Below are 22,188 nucleotides of genomic sequence, written 5' to 3'. Positions count from 1 at the left end.
AAAAGTTAATATTTTGCATTTAACAATTATTTCACACATAGTTATTGCATTATTTAAATATGTATTGTGCGAGCTGTAGTTGATCTAATAATCAATTTATTGTTAATAGAATTTGATGACATAAATGTCGTTATGTTTCATATTGATGATAAAAACAGGATGTTATTAATTTCTCAATAGCCAATTTAGAAAATGAGATCAAGAATTGTGCAACAAATCTGCCGGGGATTACAGTTGTTGAAAAAAACCACAGACAGAAAAAATCACTGAAACAGAAGTTGGGAATACCAATAAGTGGCGTTAGGAAGCTAGGTAGTATCATAAGTTATTCACAAATCGCCGGATATGTTTAGGAAAAACTTCCTCGTATTAATCATGCATACTATTAGCTATAAAATGACGTTATGAAGATGAAAAAATACATATGTACACAATCAAGTTGTACATTGTAAAATAGACGTAGAAATTCGTATGGCTTCTATCGCCAAATTACAAATCTTGAATTCAGGATTTGCCAGTTTTATTTATTTTTTTGTTCTGTGCGAAGGGAAAAGATATATTTTAGCATGAGATAGATTAACATTTGAATGAAAATTTCCGAGAATTAAAAATTTTTGAAAACTTAAATAATTATTTCAATCGTGAAATGTATTCCATGAAAGAGAATTGAAAGCATTACTCTTCATTTGGAAATACATAGGGAGCACAAAGGATTCGAAAAAGATTCAGACATTCTACGAACGGCTCTTGATTTACGAATTCAGTGGACAAGATATTTGGTGATTTCTATCAGATATTTTTTTATTTACTTTTTTTGCCAATTCTCGAAATCCCGAAATCATTAGTATTCCATACGTCGTCGCGAAACATATTGTTCTTCCCTCCATAATGTCGAGGCGGCCCCGTGCGGATTCAATCGTACGTCGCAAAATAGAAGCGGCGGACTCTTATTTAACATGGTCGACCGAGCTGGCAGTATTCAGTCTACCACCGACCGTAACAGAGCACTCACATTTCTTTCTTCGCTGATTCGTCGACAAGAATCGGCAAGCCACCGTCAGTGCTGCAAGATTCCATGGTGTACCCCGACGGGGTGAACGATCATGATGTTCTCGATCGCTCCTCTTGGCTTTCTTTTCCTCTCAGGTGAGTCTTCGCTTGAATACTTAGCAATCATCTTAGAATATTTTTTTCTGCATAGATCTTCCAAAATTGCTTCTTCAAATTACCATCTTCAATTATATCAAATATTTTTTATAAATTGTATTGTAGAAAAATTGCTTCTAAATTATATCAAATAGTTTTTTAAATATTACAAAATATCGAGTCTGATTGGGCTGGGACGATAGTCGTCAGTTTGCGTGCAGTTGCAACAAAGAAAATGTTGGAACATCCGTGCATGTATTTTAACTGTAGATTATGAAAGAGAAATAATGAAATTATATTTGAAAATATATATTGACAGAAGAAGTAAGTTTTTATATTGAAATATTTGTTATTGAAATGGGAAGTTCGTAAAGTAAATTTTATGGGTAAATATATGTCCTGACTTGATGACAACTAGAGATATCGTAATGTAATCAGCGCTACATTAATCATCATGCTATGGATGTATTGTTGAGTAACAAGTGATAAAAAGATTTTTATTTTCAAACATTAAATATGATCAATTTATACGAAATAAAATGAAACAATTATCTTCTATATACGCTTTATCGACGTGACTGACAGCTGAATCAAAATGTAGTTATAATATTCGTTGAAGCTGAATTGTAGTTATAATATTCGTGTTCTGTGGAAAATATGTTAAAATTGTCATCATTCATTGTAATGCATTCAACTGCATTGATATGCATTGAAATCATCACTTCGGATGACTATAGAACAGCTTACGAAGAATACGAAAATTATAATTAAAATTCTGATCGGCGATGTAGACTTCGTTAAATTCAACACTCAGTAACAAAGTATGCATTATAATATTGTTCATTAATGTATTATATAGTCAAAAACGTGTCTGACTAAAGAATCTTACCACATCTAACGCGTGTCTAATCATATCTTACCATATCTAAAACGTGTCTGAGTAAAGAATATTACTATATCTTTTTCCACTTCAACGTAAAACATGGAAGATCTAGTAAAAATCGAAGAAACTTTTAAGAAAACATTATTGCGGCTATTTGAAGCAAAAAGATTCGATTTAAAGCGGCAAATTTTTTATTCGTTGCATACGCGATGTAGGATGTTGGTTAATCAGTTTTAGCTAAATTGATGTGCCATATTTTCTTAATGAATTGACTGATAAAAAGCGCTATATAAGTATTCGAATATTTGAAAGTGTTATCATTTTATATCGCATCGGCTTGATGTGCTGTTTTTATCATTAAAAAGCTCGTCGTCTTTAAAGGTAATCATACGTTATATAGATAGGACCTAGCACTTCAAAGTCGCATGATTCTTGGTGATTATCGGCTTACGTCGCTAAAGCGAGCACGAATTTTTGAACCATACTGTGACCATCGTTGAAACCTATTTGCACTGTAAAAAATGTAAATTCGTAGCGATATGTCTTCTTAAGAGATAACATTTGATGGATTAGAAGGTAGAACGCGAAGGCAAAATTGATGAAAGAATGTGTTTTATCAATTATACAGAACTTTTCGCATGTTACAAAAATTTGATTAAATTATAGTTAAATGATGAATAGTTTTATGTACAATGTGAAAGGTCGTGCTTCTTTAATATTAAAGGAAGATTGTATTGATAAATAAATAATGGGCAGCTCGCGTAGCTCCGTCAAATATAATGTCACACAAATAGTCGACAATTTTGCATGTGACCATCGCGATATCGATCACATAATTTTATCATACAAGAGTGATGATTAGTAAGGTGTCTCCATAAACATTCATTTTCTTCTAACAATAAGTCAAATATATTTCTCGATCTGTTGTTATAGAATGATTAATAGTCTTTTTAGAAGGATGCGTTGAGAGACATTTAAACAAATGTATTAATTGCTTTTGTATTAAGTCTTTTAGCCCGCGTGTACATTTTAGAACACGCAGATGATTTGTAAAAGAGGGACTTTCTAACGGACTCTCTGATCTATTTACAGCGGTTGTTGATTCGATATTTATCCAAAACATAACAATTTGTTCGAAATTTTGCTCGATTGCTCAGATATCTCCAATATTCCCTGCACGCATCTCACGTAACTATGTAACAATAAAAATTTTGCATAATGGAAGGACAACGAGGATTCTCGTCATGCTCAAGATAATCGCTTTAAAATCAGCCAAGGATTTCCAGACAGTGTCACGTTGGAAGCCCTTGCGTGACCGTTTGGGTTAAAACGAAAGTCATACTCTCGAGTAAATCATCACTTGCTGCATGTGTCGAGCAGATGCAGAGAGTCTTAAACTGAGAGACAACAATTTGCTCACCGGATAGGTAACGACAGGAAAGAATCGCGCGCGTACACTCGTTAGCAGATAATCTAGAAGCGTTCTAGGCACATAATAAGCGCGCGGAAACGACCGATTGTCTTTCAAGACAGAGAACTCGAAATGCACTTTCAACTTCCGCAAAGATCTTCCGGCGCATTTGATGGCTGACCCGTTAGAAAGCGCATTAGCTTCATTCATGAACAAAAGATCGATGTGTTGCTTAAACTCGTTATAAATATTAAATTCTCTGCGTTTCAATAGAAATTAAAATTTCAATATTTTTCTTTCACTAAAATTAATTATAATTATAGAACTACTGAGAATCTATTTGTACAAAAACGAAAAGCAATTTCAGAACATAAACTCGTACTTTTTATTAACATATAAATGAATTTAAATTTGTAATCTTGTACATACATACACAGAAAAAAAGAATTGGCATAGTAAATTTTACGCTGTTATAACTAAACGTATGTTAATTATTATATGTATAGTAAAAAGATTTGTTACAAATACTAATTTTATTTGCTGCAAATCATTTTGCTAAATCTGCAAATTATATCGCTATTATAACAAATTGATTTTTACTTTGCCATCAAAATTTGCATTGGCAGCGACAATTTTGCTGCATTAGCAAAATACATTTAGAAATAATCTATTTTTTTTATATCAGCAAATTCATGTATCTTTACGCACAAATGCATTCAGCAAAATTCATCTATTCTACCAGCAAAATAGATTTTGCTGATATACTGAATAATTTGAAAAATTAGTTATAGTAGCAAAGTTTTGTCGCTATCACATTTAATATGCACTAACTACGATTTCACTGCGATAGCAAAATTCTTTTTTTCCATGTACTCGTCTTTATTCGTATCATCCAGTAATTCGAAACTCCATTTTTTAATCTCTCCACTTTTAATATCGTTCATCATTATTCGTTATCATTCCTATCTATTGTGCATTGTATGCTAGTCAAGGTTTTGTTTTAGGATTCTGTTTCGGTCAAGAGTTCGGTTATGAAGGAAGGAACGGTAAGTTTATTATTTAAATGAGCTACGCCTAGTGTGATAAGTCCACTATTCGTAATTCAATAACGCATTCCAAAACGAGATGAATCTTACTCTCGTCTTGCTCTCTGCAGGTCCGTCGAATTGGGGCGAGGATTTTCACGCGTGCATTGGAAAGCACCAGTCGCCCATTAATATAGAAGAGCACAATGTCAAGAACGTCAGTCTACCGCCATTGAAATTGAACGGCATCGACAATCTGTACCTGTTCATGACGAACAATGGTCACACGGGTGAGGGATTTCACGGTTCGAGATTAGCATTCGGCACGCTGGGAAACATTAGATTCGCTGTTTGTTTAGCCCATAGCCTCGCGATGTAGCTCATTGATTTTTCTTGCGGTATTTTAGACACTTCGCGGGCGCTGGGAAATTTGCCGCGATCGCGCTCACGAGAATTAGAAATCATGAAAAATCTGTCCTCGCGGTATAATCCGGACGATACAAGGAAAGAAACTTTGTTTCGCAATTATAATTATTATCTACGACTAGTAAATCCCGTGAATGTTGAATAGAGGAGACTCGAGTAGCGGCACAAAAAAAAGTTTATGAGCGATATCTATTATTCTTCTCGGGGCATTAAAAACGCCGTGAAGAGCTTCATCAAGTTGTTAATATATAATGGGTTTTTAGATTATATAGATACATTTAGAGTTAGATTAGAGAATAAGATATTTTACTTTAATGACGCAGTGTCTGCATTATGTAAAACAAGATACAATGCAGAAGCTGGCACTTCGGTAATTGTTGTTTTGTGTTACAACTGCTCTTCCTCTTCCGTCCAGTTATGTTGAAAACCAATGACTCCAGAGCGGCTATACTGTCCGGAGGACCTTTGGGGGATAATATTTACGTGTTTGAGCAATTGCATTTTCATTGGGGCGAGAATGATCACGAGGGATCCGAAGATTTAATTAACAATCACTCGTTCTCGATGGAAATGCACGCTGTATTTTACAAAGAAGATTACAAGTCGATGGAGGAAGCTCTTAATCACGATGACGGATTGACTGTTTTAGCATATTTTTACGAAGTAAGAGATTGGTGATTTTACCATATCGTTTTATTTCATCTTTTTTTACATAATTAGTATTTTACGATTAATTAACCTCTTTTTATATTTTACGCATTCCAACTTTCTTTTTTTTCTGTGAAAGTTTTATTTTTAATAAAATTACGTATACAGGTAGGTTCTCAACAAAATGTAGCATACGAGCCCATCGTAGCAGCATTACCTGACGTAGTGGCAGTGGGTAGTAAGGAAAAAATATTGCAACAGCCCTTATTGTTAGGGAAATTGCTTATACCAAACATCGCGACCATGCAGGATTATTTCACGTACAACGGCTCGTTAACCACTCCACCTTGTCTCGAGATTGTTACGTGGATTGACTTCAAGGATCATCAACGCTTGTCGCACGATCAGGTGTCTTTAATATATTTTGGATATTATGGCATAATTTCGAATCTATTCTTAAAAAAGACTAATAACGTAAAAATTTTCAAATTTATTCAGACATATACAATATTTTCAAGAGTAAATAGCGTATATAAAGCGCGCGCTTTGTACTCTGATATTATAAATTGATAATTAGCGAAGGATCTTTTTATGTGATACATATTTAAGTTATGTAGACAAATGTGCCATTCGATAAAGCTTCTTGCCTAATTTTAGTTGGCTGCTTTTCGCGATGTACAAAATCCGGAGGGCAACAAATTGACCCACAACTTTCGACCAGTACAGCCATTAGAGGATCGAGTAGTTTTTCAAAATATTCCAAAAGAGCAAAGCATACCAAAGACTCCTGACTACCATCGTTTTGATGGGAGTTCTGGACAGCACAATCTCAAGGTGCCGTTTACAATCGTCGCATTAGGAATTTTATTTGCAGTCTTTTTGCTTGCCATATAAGCACGCTGAATATAATATATTCTAGTCAATGACATTTCTCAATTGCTATGTTAACTTTTAAACAGAGAATAACAGAGATTAATAAATACGATTAAATTAAAAAAATCAATTTTATTTTACGATTTTATTTTACAATTTTATTGCTTGAAAGTTAAAATTTAATTAACTGAATGTTCTGAAATAAATTCTGTGAGAATCACAATTATTTATTTTATATTTATAATCAATCAGGATGGTTGCTACACAGTAATTTAAAAACTTTCAGTGATAATTTATTCTTGAACATTAACATTATAAATATTTTAGAATATCGCTATAAAAGTGCAATGCACTAATATATTTCATGTGCACAATGAAATAATTAACTGATAACAATACAGCAATATTTAAAGTAAAATGTTTGCGTGTGACAAAATTGAATTTGCATAATTTTCTACACAAGTTCAAGTGAGCAAATATTTAATTCATAAAGAACCATTTAACTTATTGTATTCCCAAAGTTATATATAAGAAACACCAGAGTTACAAGTGAATAATGTTAATTATTGTTGTAGATATGTATTCCATACAAAAATTAGAGTATATAAATTAATACAAAATATATGTTATTGTGGTAATACTTTTATACTTTGCCAGGTTCATTGACATAAGCTGCTAGCTCTTGTTGGCCTTGTTTGAGACGTGCCCTCACTTCTTCCGCTATTGCCTTCTGTGTTCTCCTTTCTAATATTTCTAATTTTTTGGCTATATCTCGTTTTAAATCCCAATCAGGTTTCCTAGGTGCTAGATTACTGATGTCCTATGCAAATAAGAAAAATCATTTTAATGTACAAAAAAATGATGGAAAAAAACACAATACATGGTATAATTGTTAAAGAAAAATATATGTATAGAAATAGACATGTCAGCAAATTATCTTTCAGCTAGGGTTTTTTTAAATAATTTGAATAAAATTAATTGTTACTTAAAGGAACATTGAATATCTACGTTCTGTTATCTTTAGGCAAGAATATAACGTTATAGATACGAGAATGTAACTTACTAATTCCTCAATAACCACTTTGCTACTGGCTGCGTCCAATTGTTCTTGAACTATGGTTTCTACATCTCCGGGTTTTGCATCTTCTATCACATTATTTTTCAAACTTTCGTCCTGGGGCTTATAACTTCGAAATTTTGGTCTGAAAATAAGATTTTAAGTAAATTTACTTGAGACTAGCAATTAGATTGAGGTTAATTCGAAAGTGATGAAAACTGTCATAAAAATAAGATACTTACTTTGGTAAATTTTCGCCTGTGTTGTTCTCGGTTTCCTTGCCTTCTTCATTTTTCCTCTTAAGCGCTTGAAGCCGTGCTTTTCTCTTTAGAGCTTCTTCTTCCAACGAACCTATTTTTTCATCTATCATTTTTAAAACATCTCTTGAGGTTAGGTACACATTTACATTTTAGGTAACCAGAAGTAACTAGAAGTAATCACGTGACCACGTGTAAAAGAGTGCTACCAACTTGATGGATACAAATTTGTAAAATGTGCAGATCTGTTTATTTCTTGATAAGATATTGAAAATATGATTCTTATATCAATTGCAACTCTATAAAAAAGATAAAAAAATCATCACTCTTTTATTATTAATGCTTTAAATACCGTTCTGTTCTTCCGGAAGTGTTTATAGTTTGTAGTGTTTATAATTTGTGAGCAATATATATAATTTCATTAAAAAGTATCATATTTACATCTTAGTAAGCTTCTCTTTTTACATTTTTAGTCTGCAATATATTTGGAATAATGTGCAAGTATTTTTTGTAAACAAATTAGTTTATTAACATTTATACAAGGGTTTATATAATCCAGCGTCTGATAAATTATAAGCGAATTACATTGATTATTATCATACATCTAACATTATCTATATTTAATTTTAATGTTATTTTATTTTAATGTTACGTTCAGTCGCGCAAGCATCTCGGCTAGCGCTCGTAAAGGATTCGCATTTGTGAACGAATCGCCGTCAACTTTCGCTCACGCAGTCGCTCTCGCCGAGAGTGCATCGCACCCACATCGATTTTAGTTTCGAGACAAAGCTTGATAAGAATAGAGGAGAATCCAAGTCCGCGGAATTTATCATTATTCATAAAAGCTCATTGGAAATTCGTCTAGCGTTTTCACACATAAATAGTTGCGGAAATTTTTCACGACATTCTCAGATATTACAGATCGTAAACAGAACGTATGAGAAAGAGAGTGGCAAAATGCATAATTGCCAGCACGGAAAAACATAATTGGTGCAAATATAATACACACGCGTGGGATGCGGGCAAGTAATTAATTATAATAGCATTGTCATCTGTCGCATCCCTAAGAAATGATAACCACCTGATGGTCCCTAATGAACGATAATTCGATAATCATCTGAATTTAACTAAATTTTTAGCGAAACAAGAGAGTTGCCGATGTCCCACGAGATTCGTCGATTCGTCCGTTGGGTGAAATCACGAATCTGTGCCAAACGTTTGTGAAATTGAGGACATACGCGTATATACACGCGAGATGTGTCTCTCGCGTCGGTGGCTTCCTCTCCGGCATTGTGTAGTGGTATCGTCGGGGAAAGTTTATTTACAGTCGAAGAAGCATTTTCAATCCCGATGCGCGGCTCGATGCACGACTTCTGCGAGACCTCTGATCCCGAGCGAGCTCTCCGTGTGTTAAGACTAACAATAATACACACAAGCAATATCGTAAAGCGTGCTAATCAGCAATAAAGTTTTGGTCTTTCAGTGAAGTCTTGGATGTTTTCTAACTGGAAATCTAACTGGAAAATGATTAGATAAATAGATAGATAAATTTATTTTATCTTGGAATATAAATAATGCTTTTAGGCGTACAACTATTATAAATTTGGCATACAAAATACACGGAATTCTTTAGGGATAAAATTTCAAAGGTTTTTGCGAACCACGCTTTTCACAAGAGTCAATCTCATGCGAAATATTTTCTTTTCAAACACTATTATAGTCAAACTCAAATAGAACGTAATAACATAATTAATGCGAATCAGGTGAGATTTTCGCTTTCTTTTTTTTTCATGCTGAACACACGAAATAATTTTCCCTGTTAATACAAACTTATCGCTAAACAGTTATCAAAATTTATGTTTTACGATTACGTGCTTCTTTGCCATTGAGCATATTCGTACGATTACGGGCGAAGCTGGCAATGCCCATTGTGAATGTCGTATCTAAGAATAGGAAGAGGAAAGTGCGGTCAAAAGAGACAAGGAAGTGTGGAGCTGGAGTCACACGATTTATATACAATGTCTGTGTCGCAACTAAATACGAACTTGCGTAACCGAGCACGGGAAGGCCGCTACTACCGACGAGTCCTTGTTTAAAGTACATACAATCGTAATTAATACCATTATACTCGTTAAGGAACGGCTTCCTTGTTATGTCGATTCGCTATTGAAGACGTTGCCCCACGATATTGTCTCACGCTTGTCGTCGAGAGATGACGAGGGATAGTAAAATTTTGTGCACGTAACTCACATCGATGACAATCGCGACAATTCGATTTCACTCGGATTCAAGGTTACTATCATTAGACTCGCATGCTATTGAACTTACCCAGTCATCGCGCGTCCTTTCGCAAGTCATGAATAAACCGTTCCTTGTTGTCGCTGTTGCATGTATAGATGTTAAAAAGAAAGAGTAAAAATATTTAATCAACATAAAAGAAACTTTCTTCAAAATACAAGTAACTTTTAATTTTTTAATACAAGCAATATGCTTGTATTTTTGCATAAAAACATGTTTAGGTAAATTGATCGTCCTCCATTCTACGTATAAAAATGTTAAGATCATCGAAAAATGAATATTTTGCGAAATCTTTCATATCTTGAATCGAAATAAAAGTCGGAATAAAATATCTCATAAAATATTCACTTTTCCATTATTTTGCCTTAATATTTTTATACACAAAATAAAAATTTTATGTAAAAAAAGAAACGTACGTATCCATGCAAAAATGCAAGCAAAATAATAAATTAAAAATCAAAAATTGCTTCTCTTTCTAAAAAAGTTCATCTTTCAATCTACGTTGGTTAAGCATTTTGTATTCATTGTCACTATCTATTCTTTTGAATCTTTTTGCAATACTTTATATATCGCCGCGACCCTGTCATCGTGTACGTGTGTGTGTCGCGGATTCAAAGTTTCGAGAAATTAAATTCTACGTAGATAATAAAAGACAGATCGAGATGACGAGGTAAAAGAAGATAGGTAAGAGAGAGTAAAGAGAAACAAGAGAAAGGAAAGACAGAGAGCTCGATTTCACCTCGCTAATATCGTCCTGTAGTAATTTACACGACTCGTCGAAATTTTATATCGGTATACTCGTCTGGCTACTCACGCATTCAGCTTGCCGCGATTACTCGTGCTGAACTGATAGTTCTTGTTAGGCAACGCTCCGACGTGAAGTGCCAATACCTTGGACACGATGTTGAGGTCTTCGGCACCCGGACCCTGCACGTTGCCCAACTCACCGGCGACGCCCGATTGATATAGCAAGCGTTGGATCTGCTTGGCGGGCGTCTGCGCTCTCACCGGTACTTGTCTGTATTGCACGTAGGGATTGTAAACGAATGTACTCGGATTTCTCGCTGGCACGTTGAAATTGAAGGTATTCTTGGACGGAGGCGACTGCTTGTTGTCTAGATTGAAACCGAAATTACCGACCGCATTGAAGGCCTCTTGTCTGTTGAATCTCGTGGCCGGAACCACAGGCGGCTGGAAATCGGTGGGAAACGAAACGAAATTTTGCAGTCGCTGTTGATGTGGTTGCTGGAGCTGCTGGTGCGGTTGCTGGAGCTGCTGGTGCGATTGCTGGAGCTGCTGGTGCGATTGCTGGAGCTGCTGATGCGATTGCTGGAGCTGCTGGTGCGATTGCTGGAGTTGCTGATGCGGTTGCTGAGGCTGCTGAAGCGGTTGAGGAGGTTGCTGGTGCAACTGCTGCGGTTGTTGGTGCAGCTGTTGGGGTTGTTGACGAAGCTGTTGGAAATGCAGCTGTTGTTCCTGGTAATTTGTGCGGAACAACGGCGGCGAAGCAGCGGTGGGAAGCTCCAAGGACACGCTCGGTTGGAGATGAACGGCGGACTCCAAAGACGGTTGGAGCGGCAATATGAAATTTGCCTGCTCGAAGATCTGCTGCTTCTGCAACGGGAAGTGATTCTGTTGCTGCAAATGATAGATTCTCTGCTGCTCCAGCTGCTTGAAACGTTGCTCCTCCAATTGTTTGATTTTAGCCTGCTCCTCAAATTGCTTGATCCTGGCCTGTTCTTGGAGATACAGCTGCTGCTGCTGCTGCTTTTGTCTCAGCTGCTGCTCGTAGAGCTGGCGTTGCCTGATGAGAAATTGAGTCTGATGGATCTGCTGCTGCTGCAGCTCCGCCAGTTGCTGCTCCAGTAACTTCTGCTTGAACTCCAACTGCTCTTGCAAAGTCAGAGCCTGTCCGTCGCCGGTCTGCCTGTAAATCGGCACCACGCTCTTCGGCACGCCCAGCTCGTCCTGCTGCACCGTGAAAGCCGCCACCAGAGGAGCTTGGAAAATCTTCACCTCCTCCGCTTGAACTTTTTCCTTCTTGCCAAACTCCAAGGTGACGTTGCTCTTCGGCGAAACTGTCGGACTAGACGCGGTCGGTTTCGGCGCGATCAGCGTGTTCGCGCTCGAGATCCTGCTACTCGCGCTTTGCGTCAAGCTCTCCGATATTTGCGTGATCGGCTTCAGCGTGATGCTGTCGATTTTGCTGACCGAGGACGAGCTCGCGGAAGTTTTCCTCAACTCCAGCGAATCTACCTTGGACTCGGTTCGCGGCGAGTGAGTTGTCGAAGTTTTGTCCGGCACAATTATATTGTGCACGTGAAAACTTCCGGCGTCGTCGCGACTCGCTTTTTCTATGGTCGTCGCCGACGAGGAAGCGTACTTTTTCGACTCGATAAAGCTAGAGTTCTGCAGCTTCTCCTCATTGGGAATTTCTTCATCTCCCGGGAAACCGTTGAACGAGAAGGATGCCTTTGATATCACGCCGAGGTTTTTATTCAGATTTCTCTTGACGACCTCGTCGTAGCTCTTCTCGGCAGTCATGATAAGCGATTTCTCATCCTCATCCTTCCGCTGCTCCGCCGACTCAGCCTCCAGGTCTGTCAGCGTCTTCAACAACACCTGTCGCAGGTTTTTGTCGAGCTTTGCCAGGGCTGGCGCGATATCGATCTCCTTAGCTGAGATCTCAGTTTTCTGAGATCTGCCCGGGCTGAAGCAGGCTACTGCTAATAAAATTGTTATGGCTACCTGCAATGTATACAATGATGCATTGAGAGACGCTATCGCACAGGTTAAATTGTAATCTTTATTAATATTATAAAAAGTAAAAGTTTCATGTTGCGAGACGAAGCGACATCGTTTAGCCTAAGTTAATTTATATCGCCGAAAGTTCGATCTTCTCACTATTGACAGGTTTAGCAAAATAAAATTATCTGGGAAAAGATAAACTACTGATTGAATTAATCTATAAATATTGACGATTGATGACACGAGATCTTTTAAATAGACATTTATGACCGGTTTCACCGTATTGATTCGAGAGAGATTGAAAGCTAAAGTTTGCCCGTTGAAGTTTATCCTCGCGAGTACCGTTACGCGTGGAAGATTCACAGCAGCCCGTAGGCGATTTTCTCCTCCTAAAAACATAGTAAACACGTACCTGCGGCTTTCGAGTCGTACGAGCGGGACCGATGGTTTGCATATTTTACGTAATTATGCGAAAACGCTCGTCGGACACGCCGCCGAGGAGATACGCGTGTGCATAATTAAATGTATACGCGAACACATCCCCAGAAAGTCGAAACTGCATAGCGAGTATAATGAACTCTTAATGGGCTTTAAACTATTGACTACCTCGTAAATTAATTTTATATTATTACTAATTATATATATTTTTTTTTCCCAGAATTTCGCCGATGTGTCGATTTCATTCCGATTTGCATCTCGCTGGAATGATCGAGGACAATGATTCGATGAGCTATAAGGCGACGGAAGTGAGTACCGATCAAGAAAAGGAAAGATATATGCGAGAACTCGGCGGGGATTCTATTATATTCTACTTGAACTCGAACACAATTAGAAGCCGGTATCTTTAATTACACACGTTGGATGGAGCGCTATATACGCGCTGTTCTTGGGAATAAACTTTGGTATTTAAGTGGAGAGAAACTCGGTGTGTGTATATCACAGAGCTTTGTTACGTCGCGGCGAATAATCGAAATCGAACGCAACGAGGACTTTCATAGATGCTTAACCCCCTTTGCGATCCGCGCGTTATGTGTTTTATCCCGGCTCTCATCGAATTTTTAAGATACTGTCAGTTTCACTGCATTTTCAACGTTGGCGTGTACCATTCAATAGAAATGCTTCTCGCCGCATTCCACGCGTTTTCACGATATTTAATTATGAAACTAGAAACTAAAATGTTGAAAGTGGTCGACAAATTCGCGCTTCTTTTAAGGCGATGGAAATTAAAATTAATGAGTACTACATTATGCTCACGCGATATCGTTTTTTAATCCACGCTGAATTTCTTTTCACCGTCGATGTTTCATTAACAAGAATCACGCTTTAACGCCACACCTATAATTATTTATCCTCGTGTCTTCATGGGTAATCATAAGCAGGCAATTTGAAGAATTGCCGTCTTTGATTGCGCTTTTATGTTTAATAGCGTTCCCTCCTTTTCAAAATGACGATACGTGACAAGTAACGTGAAAGAGGTTCTGACAGGATATTGACGGTATTGTCGATAGTTGATTATCGAAGCAGATGCTATCTTAGGCTTAGAGCACGATCCGCCAATTTCTCGTCCAGAAATTATTCAAACTCACCGGGAACATAATCCATCCGTCCACACACGACTACGCCCCGGAAAGGTTACGGATTATCCAGCAGAAGCGATTGCGGATTTGAACTTTCACCCCGATTGCGGTTTGTCAAATTGCCGCGGTGAGAATTTCGCGTATGATACATTCGCATAGTACGCATTGAGAAAATTTCATTTTTGCCTTGCCGTAAAGCGAGAGAGGAGAGTTTATTGACGCACTGTCAACCATAACTAACTCCCCGAAGAATCGGAGAAAATCAAAGGCGAGGATTGTTAAGTGTGCAAGTGAAAAAACGAAGCGCGAATCCGCGCGGCATTATACGAGGGTTACACCTCTGACATTTATGAGGAAAGTTACACCCAGAGAAGACAACGGAACGATACGCCGCGTCAACGAGCGTGGAATTATCAAATTATGTATTTCGCGTAACAAGCGTCCGCTTAAATGGCGCTGTTCTTGCTACAAAAGGAAAGCGTTAGATGCATGTTAGAGACTCTTGTAAATTATCCCCATAATTTGCACATAATAAAATGAAGAATAGCCCGCGTTTAGCGCGCGACCGCGTTGTAAAAGCCATTCCGAGTGCTCTCTTCCTTTTAGAGCATCATCTCGTTTGATGATTAATTGGCCTGTCTGGTTAAGAGAATTCTCTGGCGAGAGAATATTTATACACGCGGAGGAGATCGTTAGAATGTTTACGACGTCTTCTGTCCGAGTGTAATCCAGAAAATAAATTGTCGTGTAAACGCGTCGAATTTTTCCTTCGCGATTGCAAATATTGGCCTGCGCTATAAAAATAAATGTTGATGGTAAAATAATAAAGGAGCGCGACATATCCTTCGTGATAGACGACATTGGGAAACTTTCTAAACCCGTACACGGGTATTCTCCTCCCGTAGACCATCGGTCCAGCCCCCCATTAATCTTCGGGACGAACTCGCGACGCAGATGTCGTGCCACTTAATAACGATCCCAACACCGCGAAGCTGATTCCCGTTGTGCACTTTTGACGTTGGTTTCACTTTCGAAACTCGCCGACCGAGAATCCTCTGTCTGACATGTGTCACCGTCGCCGGATTTATAGGCGCGTCACGTTAAGTAATTCTTTGCATAATTGTAGAATCGCTAATTAATCGCGACGGCTCTCGCCAAAGTGGAAAGTCGTATAAATATGCATATGCACTAGAAAAGAAACGTCGCGAGGAGAAAGACGCGGATACGTTACCCGCGTCGAGTAAGATCGCCCAACCGGTTGTTAAAACCATCATATTTGGCTATCGTGCATCTTTGATTATAAAACATTTTCGCATTGTGTGAACTCTTGACCCGTCATTTTCGCGCAGAGAGCGTCCCGCGAGTTTCACCGCGCCTACAGAAGAAACGGAATCGCTAAATTGATATTACACGATAAAAGATATTGCAAATCGCGGATCTTGCGTTAATTATGTTTTTGCCGCACGTAAAGTCTGCATCTCATTAATTGCGCCATCAAGATTAAAAAGATATTTAAGTTATTAAAATTATCAACTCTTGATTGTGCCATCAAAGTGCTGATAGCGCTGTTAAAATTACGTTTGAATTATTAAAATTTTGATAATTATAAATATATATTACGCTTAATAAATTCTAATAAATTAAACAACAGGAAGTTAACGCAATCAAACTTTCTCAACAGACGAATATCAGATCATTCGGTTCTCGCAGATACAAACTTGAAAGCGGCATGCGAGTGTCGAAACTATCAATGAATGTTTAATGATTAGACAAACGCAATTGTGATAAATACATCATATAAAGTCAGCGGCTGCTGAAATTAATTACTCCGCGATAGCAATCAGACTGAGACAGTCAAGCTCCAATTATTATAATCATTTTCCGTACCTCGGTGCCTTCTACATCATTCGGAATCTATCGTGTCATCGAAGCGACCGGTTTACCCAATAAAATTAACTTTTAACGAGCGTGGAATCTCGCGAATATTATAGGCATAAAAAAACGTTACAGTATTAATTAATTAATAGTAAAATACGAAAGATAAAGCCTTACGCGCATAAATGTACGATTAAAATAATTCCGATAAATTTCAATTTCAATAATTTTCTTTAATGGAATCATATAGATCTACGGTATGATAGAAGATTTACGGTGCGTGTTAAAATGCATAGATCGAAAGGTAATAAAAGAACGGCGATATTGAGAAATCTGTCGCGTTAATCAGAAAGAGAAAAAAAAGATCGACCGCGTCTGTTTTACGCACGCGATATCGGAATGGGGAAACAGCGTGAGAGAACTCGTCACGTTGATCCGGCTCGCAGTAACACTGTTGGCACGGAGGAAACAGAAGATGAGGAAGAGAAGAAACCGCGAGAGCACAAGGCGGCACTTTCACTCGACAGTGTGTCGAGGATGCGCACGCTCGTGAACTTGCTTTACTCCGACGGCTCTTCTACCGGCGTGACAAGCATTAAGATCGTGCCGTTACAAACGGCAGGCTTTTATACCGGATTACGAATCGGTTTGACGCAACATCGCCCGTGCAACAACGTGTCTAACCGCGTTTTTTTTTTTCCTCGTCATTAACATCGACAGTAAGACTTCCTAGGCGTGTTGAGCAACACAAAAAGCGTCCGTAAATTTATACTAATTATATATGAAGATAATAAGATTGGGGCAAGAACATTCCGCCGCACTCCGAGCGTAATCGCTTTTCTCACGCTCCCGATTATTTTTATCTCGCAAAATAGAGGTGAATATGAAATATTCTAAGAATCACGACGTTCATTTTGATGGCAGATTCTTCAATTAATGTGGAATTTTTCATCTCTAAAATACGATGCATTGATAAAAAAATAAATAGGGTGGCATCATGATTTATTTTCGTTAAGCAATACATCTTGTAACCGAATTACATTAGAAATGAGTAATTAAAACTTGAGATCAACAGGAGTTGCTTTAAAGCCAAAGTAAATATTTTTCGCTTCGGAATTACTTGTAAAAAAATTTAATTTAATTACTTGAAAATTAAAAAACTGTGGCACGTAATAATCGTCCCGAAAACTTTTGCTAAGAAAGATTCGATTTCCAATATAATGTGAATCGTGACACTGTCTTAAGCCTCGAAAGATTTGAAAATGAGTACATCTGTCACGAAATTATCTCGGTTATCGTCATTATTTCTTACGCGAATTTGCATTATCTCGAGATCAAGTTGGACAAACGATGTCGTGTAATGAGCACATTTAGCGGAGGAAATTATTAGGCTGTATCTACTCGATTACCCGATACTCGGGCTAATTTCTGAGGTTTGAGAATAGAATCCTTCAATCAAATTCGACGACTACTTAGCAATTTTACAAATAACCGCATTCAGCAGTCAACGGTGGCTCGACCACTGAACAATCAAACGTAATCGGATAATAAAATAGGAATTAGAAATAAGTTTCCGCGGAGTGCCGTCGACCAGTAACTTAATAATTTTCTCTGCCAAGTGCAATCAATCTCTTTGAGATAAATTTTCTATTATTTTCTATTGGCTCTTTCTAAATAATCAGAGATGAAATGAAACATACGGCATATACAGGTTGTCCCAGATTCGTCATGTATGCACTTTTTATTTACGGATTGTTTGATCAATTTGGTTGGAAAGTAAAGAAAGCTGAGCTTTGCATGTGCAAATACGTGGTAAAACATTACTTTCTTATTCAAAATCACTCGCCCTGAAAATGTCGCAATTCTGAAAATTTATTTTATATTTTTTCTTATTTTATCACTTTTTTTCCTTTCTTATGAAGATTCACTTTCATCGATTGCACGATGTATGAGCACTTTGCATATTTTGGACGTGTGAGTGCAGAAACGCGGAAAAGGAAGAAAGCGTGAAAGCGCGGCTCTCTGTAAGTGTCGCCAAGTACGTACCGATTATACAACGAGTCCTTGGCGTTGAATAACGTGTAAAAACTTAGCGAGAGAAGATGAGCCCTACGGCTAAATGCAATTAAACAAAATGCACTTCACGAAACACCGTCATATCACTAATAAAAGTAAAAAAAATTCCGCTTTATCGCAATTTCGGATTTTTAGGACGATTTTCTTACGTGTCACAACTTTTAATTTTCTTCTATTAAAAAAAATAATTTATTTTGTCCCAATCCTGATTATATCGAAGTCAATTGATAAAAATTAAAAATTCTCGAAACTCTCTTACGTTTTTATCTTAACATTTAAATTACTTTTTATCTTAATACTTAAATTACTGTGTGATTTTATGGCAGCATGTGTGTATGGAATTTGATTTGAGAGATACATCATAAAAATTTATTACAGGATTATTCCTGCAATCTTATGATTGTTGCAATATTTGTCATTCAGAATAACTAAATTTTTGCATATTATCTCGCCATTAAGTCGGAATGGCTTAATAGCTCAAGTATTAAGATGATGAAGTGTCTTTTAAACACTTCGTCGCCTTTCTCATACTTCATTCGCTTGACGTCGTCTCAAAAGATTACATAGCGAGCAAAAAGCGTTTCAAATATTCCACGCCGAGTATATATTCTATCAAATAATGGATATTCGCGATAGACATAATTTTTTCGCGATTACTCGACAAAGAGCTTGGAAAGTTATCGGGGTAGAAACTCGATCGGCTTGGACGATGGAGGAAAGCGTGAAAAATTCAAAGCGTGGGAGCTTGGTTTTCAACGAGCGGCTAAACGCGAATTGTTGTCGACGTGATGTCGGACAGACGCCAACCGGAGATCTACGCCGATTGAAAGTTCAAGGGGGGCTCCTTTGTAAAGAGCCGCGAGGTATACGCGCGCGCGCGCGGCTTTCCACTTTCGACGAGAAAAATTCAATAACAGATAGATTCAGTGGACCGCGTAGCTGCCTTGACGGTTATTAAGGAAGTCGTAAACTGTTATATGCGCATGTTTTCTTGGGCAATTAAGTAAATTAGACAGCGCACGTTTGACCGGATTCACATCAGATATCGATGCGCTTACGAAACTGGCCGGAACTCCTTTCATTCAATGAGAAGGCACGCAGATGGAATCTCCGACTTGTATTACGTACACGCCGTTCTTGATTAGAAGTTCCGTTACTCTTCGAGGCGGTATTCTCGGTTGCCGGTTTCGTAACAATTGTCTGCCGTGTAATACATTTTACCGGATTTGGCTTATCTCGTATTTAAGAATGGATCGCCGCGGTGTTCGAGGAATGGTGTTCGAGAAAAAAAAAAAAAGAAGGAAGAAGAACTTTCTTCCCGCGATTCGAAAAAGATGCCACCTGCTTTCGTGAGGTCACCGAACCCACGGACATCCACACCCAACTCTCCACGTCATCAATTCCTAATAATTACTTTCTCTCGCATATGCCACCGAGTAGAAATATCTTGTCGGCATGATCGTGCGTTAAAATGAAAGATCACAAATTATCAATTCAAATGATTCTTAAAGGTATTCTTCCTAACGGCTGACAATATAATTACACGTTGCAATGATTAAAAAATTTACAAGAATTGATCTATAAGAATTGATTGATTAAAATAATGAGAGATTATTAAGCATTTCATGCATCGTCAATTTCTTGCATGAAGCTAAAGCTCAATGATCGAACGGCAATAAAGATTCAAGCGAATATAATATTCAACAGGAATGAATCAGCATTTGTTCTCTTCTCATAATGTCAAATTTTACTTCGCTATTTAAATTCAAGTTCAATATGCCATATCATTCGAACAATATAATGCTCGCGCAGAAAGTTCGACCGGCGAAATGCTCCGAACGCTAGGCGGATTTTTTACGATCTATGAGATTTAATCCGATTAGATTGTTTCAAACTGAACCGTTTCTCTGCCGCACCCTGTGCCAATTTCGAATGAACTCTCATATACGCGTTATCAATCTCTTTTTTTTTTTTTTGGTCCATTGGATCGAATTTATACAAGGAGAGAGCATACAATACGCATGTAGACCGCAACGAGTATAATCTTTCGATTCACAAGGTTTCTCGCGTAATCCTTCTTTTTTTTTTAATGAGTATTCAACACAGAGTACAGCGATCAATTGCGATCGTTATCGAATTAGCTGGCGTGTCGACCCTCTGATCCACTCGCGAAATTAATTCTTAATTAACACGCGACCGTACTACATGACAACTAGGTCGTTAGGCGCGCATATTTATGATGCTTGCGTGTTGCACCTTGCAGACTCGAGCGAGTAAAAATTGAATGGTCCAGCGATTTTACCAGAGCACGTTAATTCATTAATGCGATTCATAACGAGCGTGAGCACTTTGCAGTAAATTGTTACAAGCATTACAATGGACTCCGACAAGTAAGATCGGGAGAAATAGTATTTTGCCGTTTATCCAATTAGTTATTATAAACTACAACAACAATTACAAACAAACTACAAACAATTAGTTATTATAAACTAATCGAATATTTTTCTAATTGCTTGAAATTAATCTCAACAGTCTCTGTATCGTTTGGAACTTTAAAGGCGCAAAGATGAGATAAAAGTTTATTGACGCTTGCTACGAATTGTAGTTCGATAAAATTTTCAAAGCAAACTTTAATCGTATATTTAATTATATACATATTAAATAATTATATAACGAATAGTATATTTTATAAATATGATTTAGCTAGTGCATAATGCATCATCTTATAAACTCTATCGCGTGCTATCGATATTGTATCGAAATCGGATCATTATTTGCTAATGACAGTTACTTACAGATGTCTTTCTTCAATGAGAACAAGAAAATTACTAATTATTGATAAATAGTTGATAAGTAGCTGAAAAAATTAGGCCAACGGGACAGCAATTAAGTAATTACACAAATAGAGAAGCGCTTAGGTACGCCTCTCACGCGAGCTATACGTACACTTGCAAATCTGGAAATCGCAAAACGTGTGATGGAAGAAGAAAGTGGCCACCGTGAAATGCTCCATCACAAGTTTCTTCTGCGTAGAAACTCGTATCTACTCGAGTATCGATTTTTATGCCTTTGTATGATTACAAGTTCATAAAAGAATCATTGTCGAATAATAACTTCATCAATTTAATCTGAGTTTATCGGTTCCAATTTTGTTCGATTTCAACCAACGAAACGCGAGGAAAAATATCGAAGATACGATGTTACAGTTTCTTTCATCTCAACAATTAGGACTTGTCGTATTTATTATACGATATTAATAAATATACTTTTTTTTACTCACTAGATGCATTTATGCACAATCTACTGCGACTTCCTAAATGCTGATCACTTTGCACTGATTGATCGATACTGTATCAGTCACTGTCACTTGTCACGGAATACGTAATCCACCACCGCGAAGGAGATAAGAAGAGAACAGGTGCGGCGAGATAGTCGGACGTAAAGACAGAGAGAAGAGAAAATGGGAAGGTTTTAAATGGGAAAGCTGATCAGTGAATGAATGGCTTCGTACTCACCAAGCGCATGATGCTGTCTGTGCCCACGCTCGTTCGGCTCTTGGCTTTTACTTGGGAAGATGATCACCACGTAGGTAGGTAGGTAGTGATAGTTTCACGAAGGAGGTGGGGTCGCGTGTCTCGCCGCTGTTTAACACGTACGTATGGGTACACATACGACAGGTTCAGTGTCCAGTGTCTCGGCTACTTTCGGCCGCCGCAATCGCCTGGCTCTTTTGAATACCGCCGCATTTCCGTGACCCATTTCCGGTCGCATTCCCGCGCGTTTCGCGACAAGGTAATTGGGATAGATTACGCGTCAGATTGCGGATGACACGCAGGCAGTGGTATAAACGCCTTTTTTATACTCACTTTTTCTTCAAATAAATAAAAT

At 37.7% G+C, this 22,188-nt stretch overlaps 3 protein-coding genes across 3 annotated transcripts; 1 reads left to right on the top strand and 2 right to left on the bottom strand.

Moving 5' to 3' along the window:
• The first annotated feature begins 959 nt into the window (after nt 1-959).
• LOC105668215 (Carbonic anhydrase 2) lies at nt 960-7,034 on the top strand. Its single transcript, XM_012360445.2, has 6 exons — nt 960-1,146; nt 4,445-4,486; nt 4,597-4,755; nt 5,307-5,554; nt 5,708-5,947; nt 6,197-7,034. Exons 1-6 carry the CDS (start codon nt 1,104-1,106, stop codon nt 6,431-6,433), a joined length of 969 nt encoding a protein of 322 aa, XP_012215868.1. The 5' UTR covers nt 960-1,103; the 3' UTR covers nt 6,434-7,034.
• LOC105668218 (coiled-coil domain-containing protein 12) lies at nt 6,684-7,950 on the bottom strand. The gene is made up of 3 exons (XM_012360448.2): nt 7,712-7,950; nt 7,476-7,614; nt 6,684-7,232 (listed from the first exon to the last, which is right to left on the bottom strand). The coding sequence occupies exons 1-3, from the start codon at nt 7,837-7,839 to the stop codon at nt 7,056-7,058; spliced, it is 444 nt and encodes a 147-aa protein (XP_012215871.1). The 5' UTR covers nt 7,840-7,950; the 3' UTR covers nt 6,684-7,055.
• Nucleotides 7,951-8,073: 123 nt separating this feature from the next.
• On the bottom strand, nt 8,074-22,059 carry LOC105668211 (PAX-interacting protein 1-like). The gene is made up of 3 exons (XM_067359024.1): nt 21,957-22,059; nt 21,816-21,874; nt 8,074-12,772 (listed from the first exon to the last, which is right to left on the bottom strand). The coding sequence occupies exons 1-3, from the start codon at nt 22,057-22,059 to the stop codon at nt 10,835-10,837; spliced, it is 2,100 nt and encodes a 699-aa protein (XP_067215125.1). The 3' UTR covers nt 8,074-10,834.
• Nucleotides 22,060-22,188: the final 129 nt, after the last annotated feature.

The sequence above is a fragment of the Linepithema humile genome, chromosome 7, assembly GCF_040581485.1.
Source record: "Linepithema humile isolate Giens D197 chromosome 7, Lhum_UNIL_v1.0, whole genome shotgun sequence".
NCBI classification, from domain to species: Eukaryota; Metazoa; Arthropoda; class Insecta; order Hymenoptera; family Formicidae; genus Linepithema; species Linepithema humile.
This window is presented reverse-complemented; position numbering and strand designations above follow the sequence as displayed.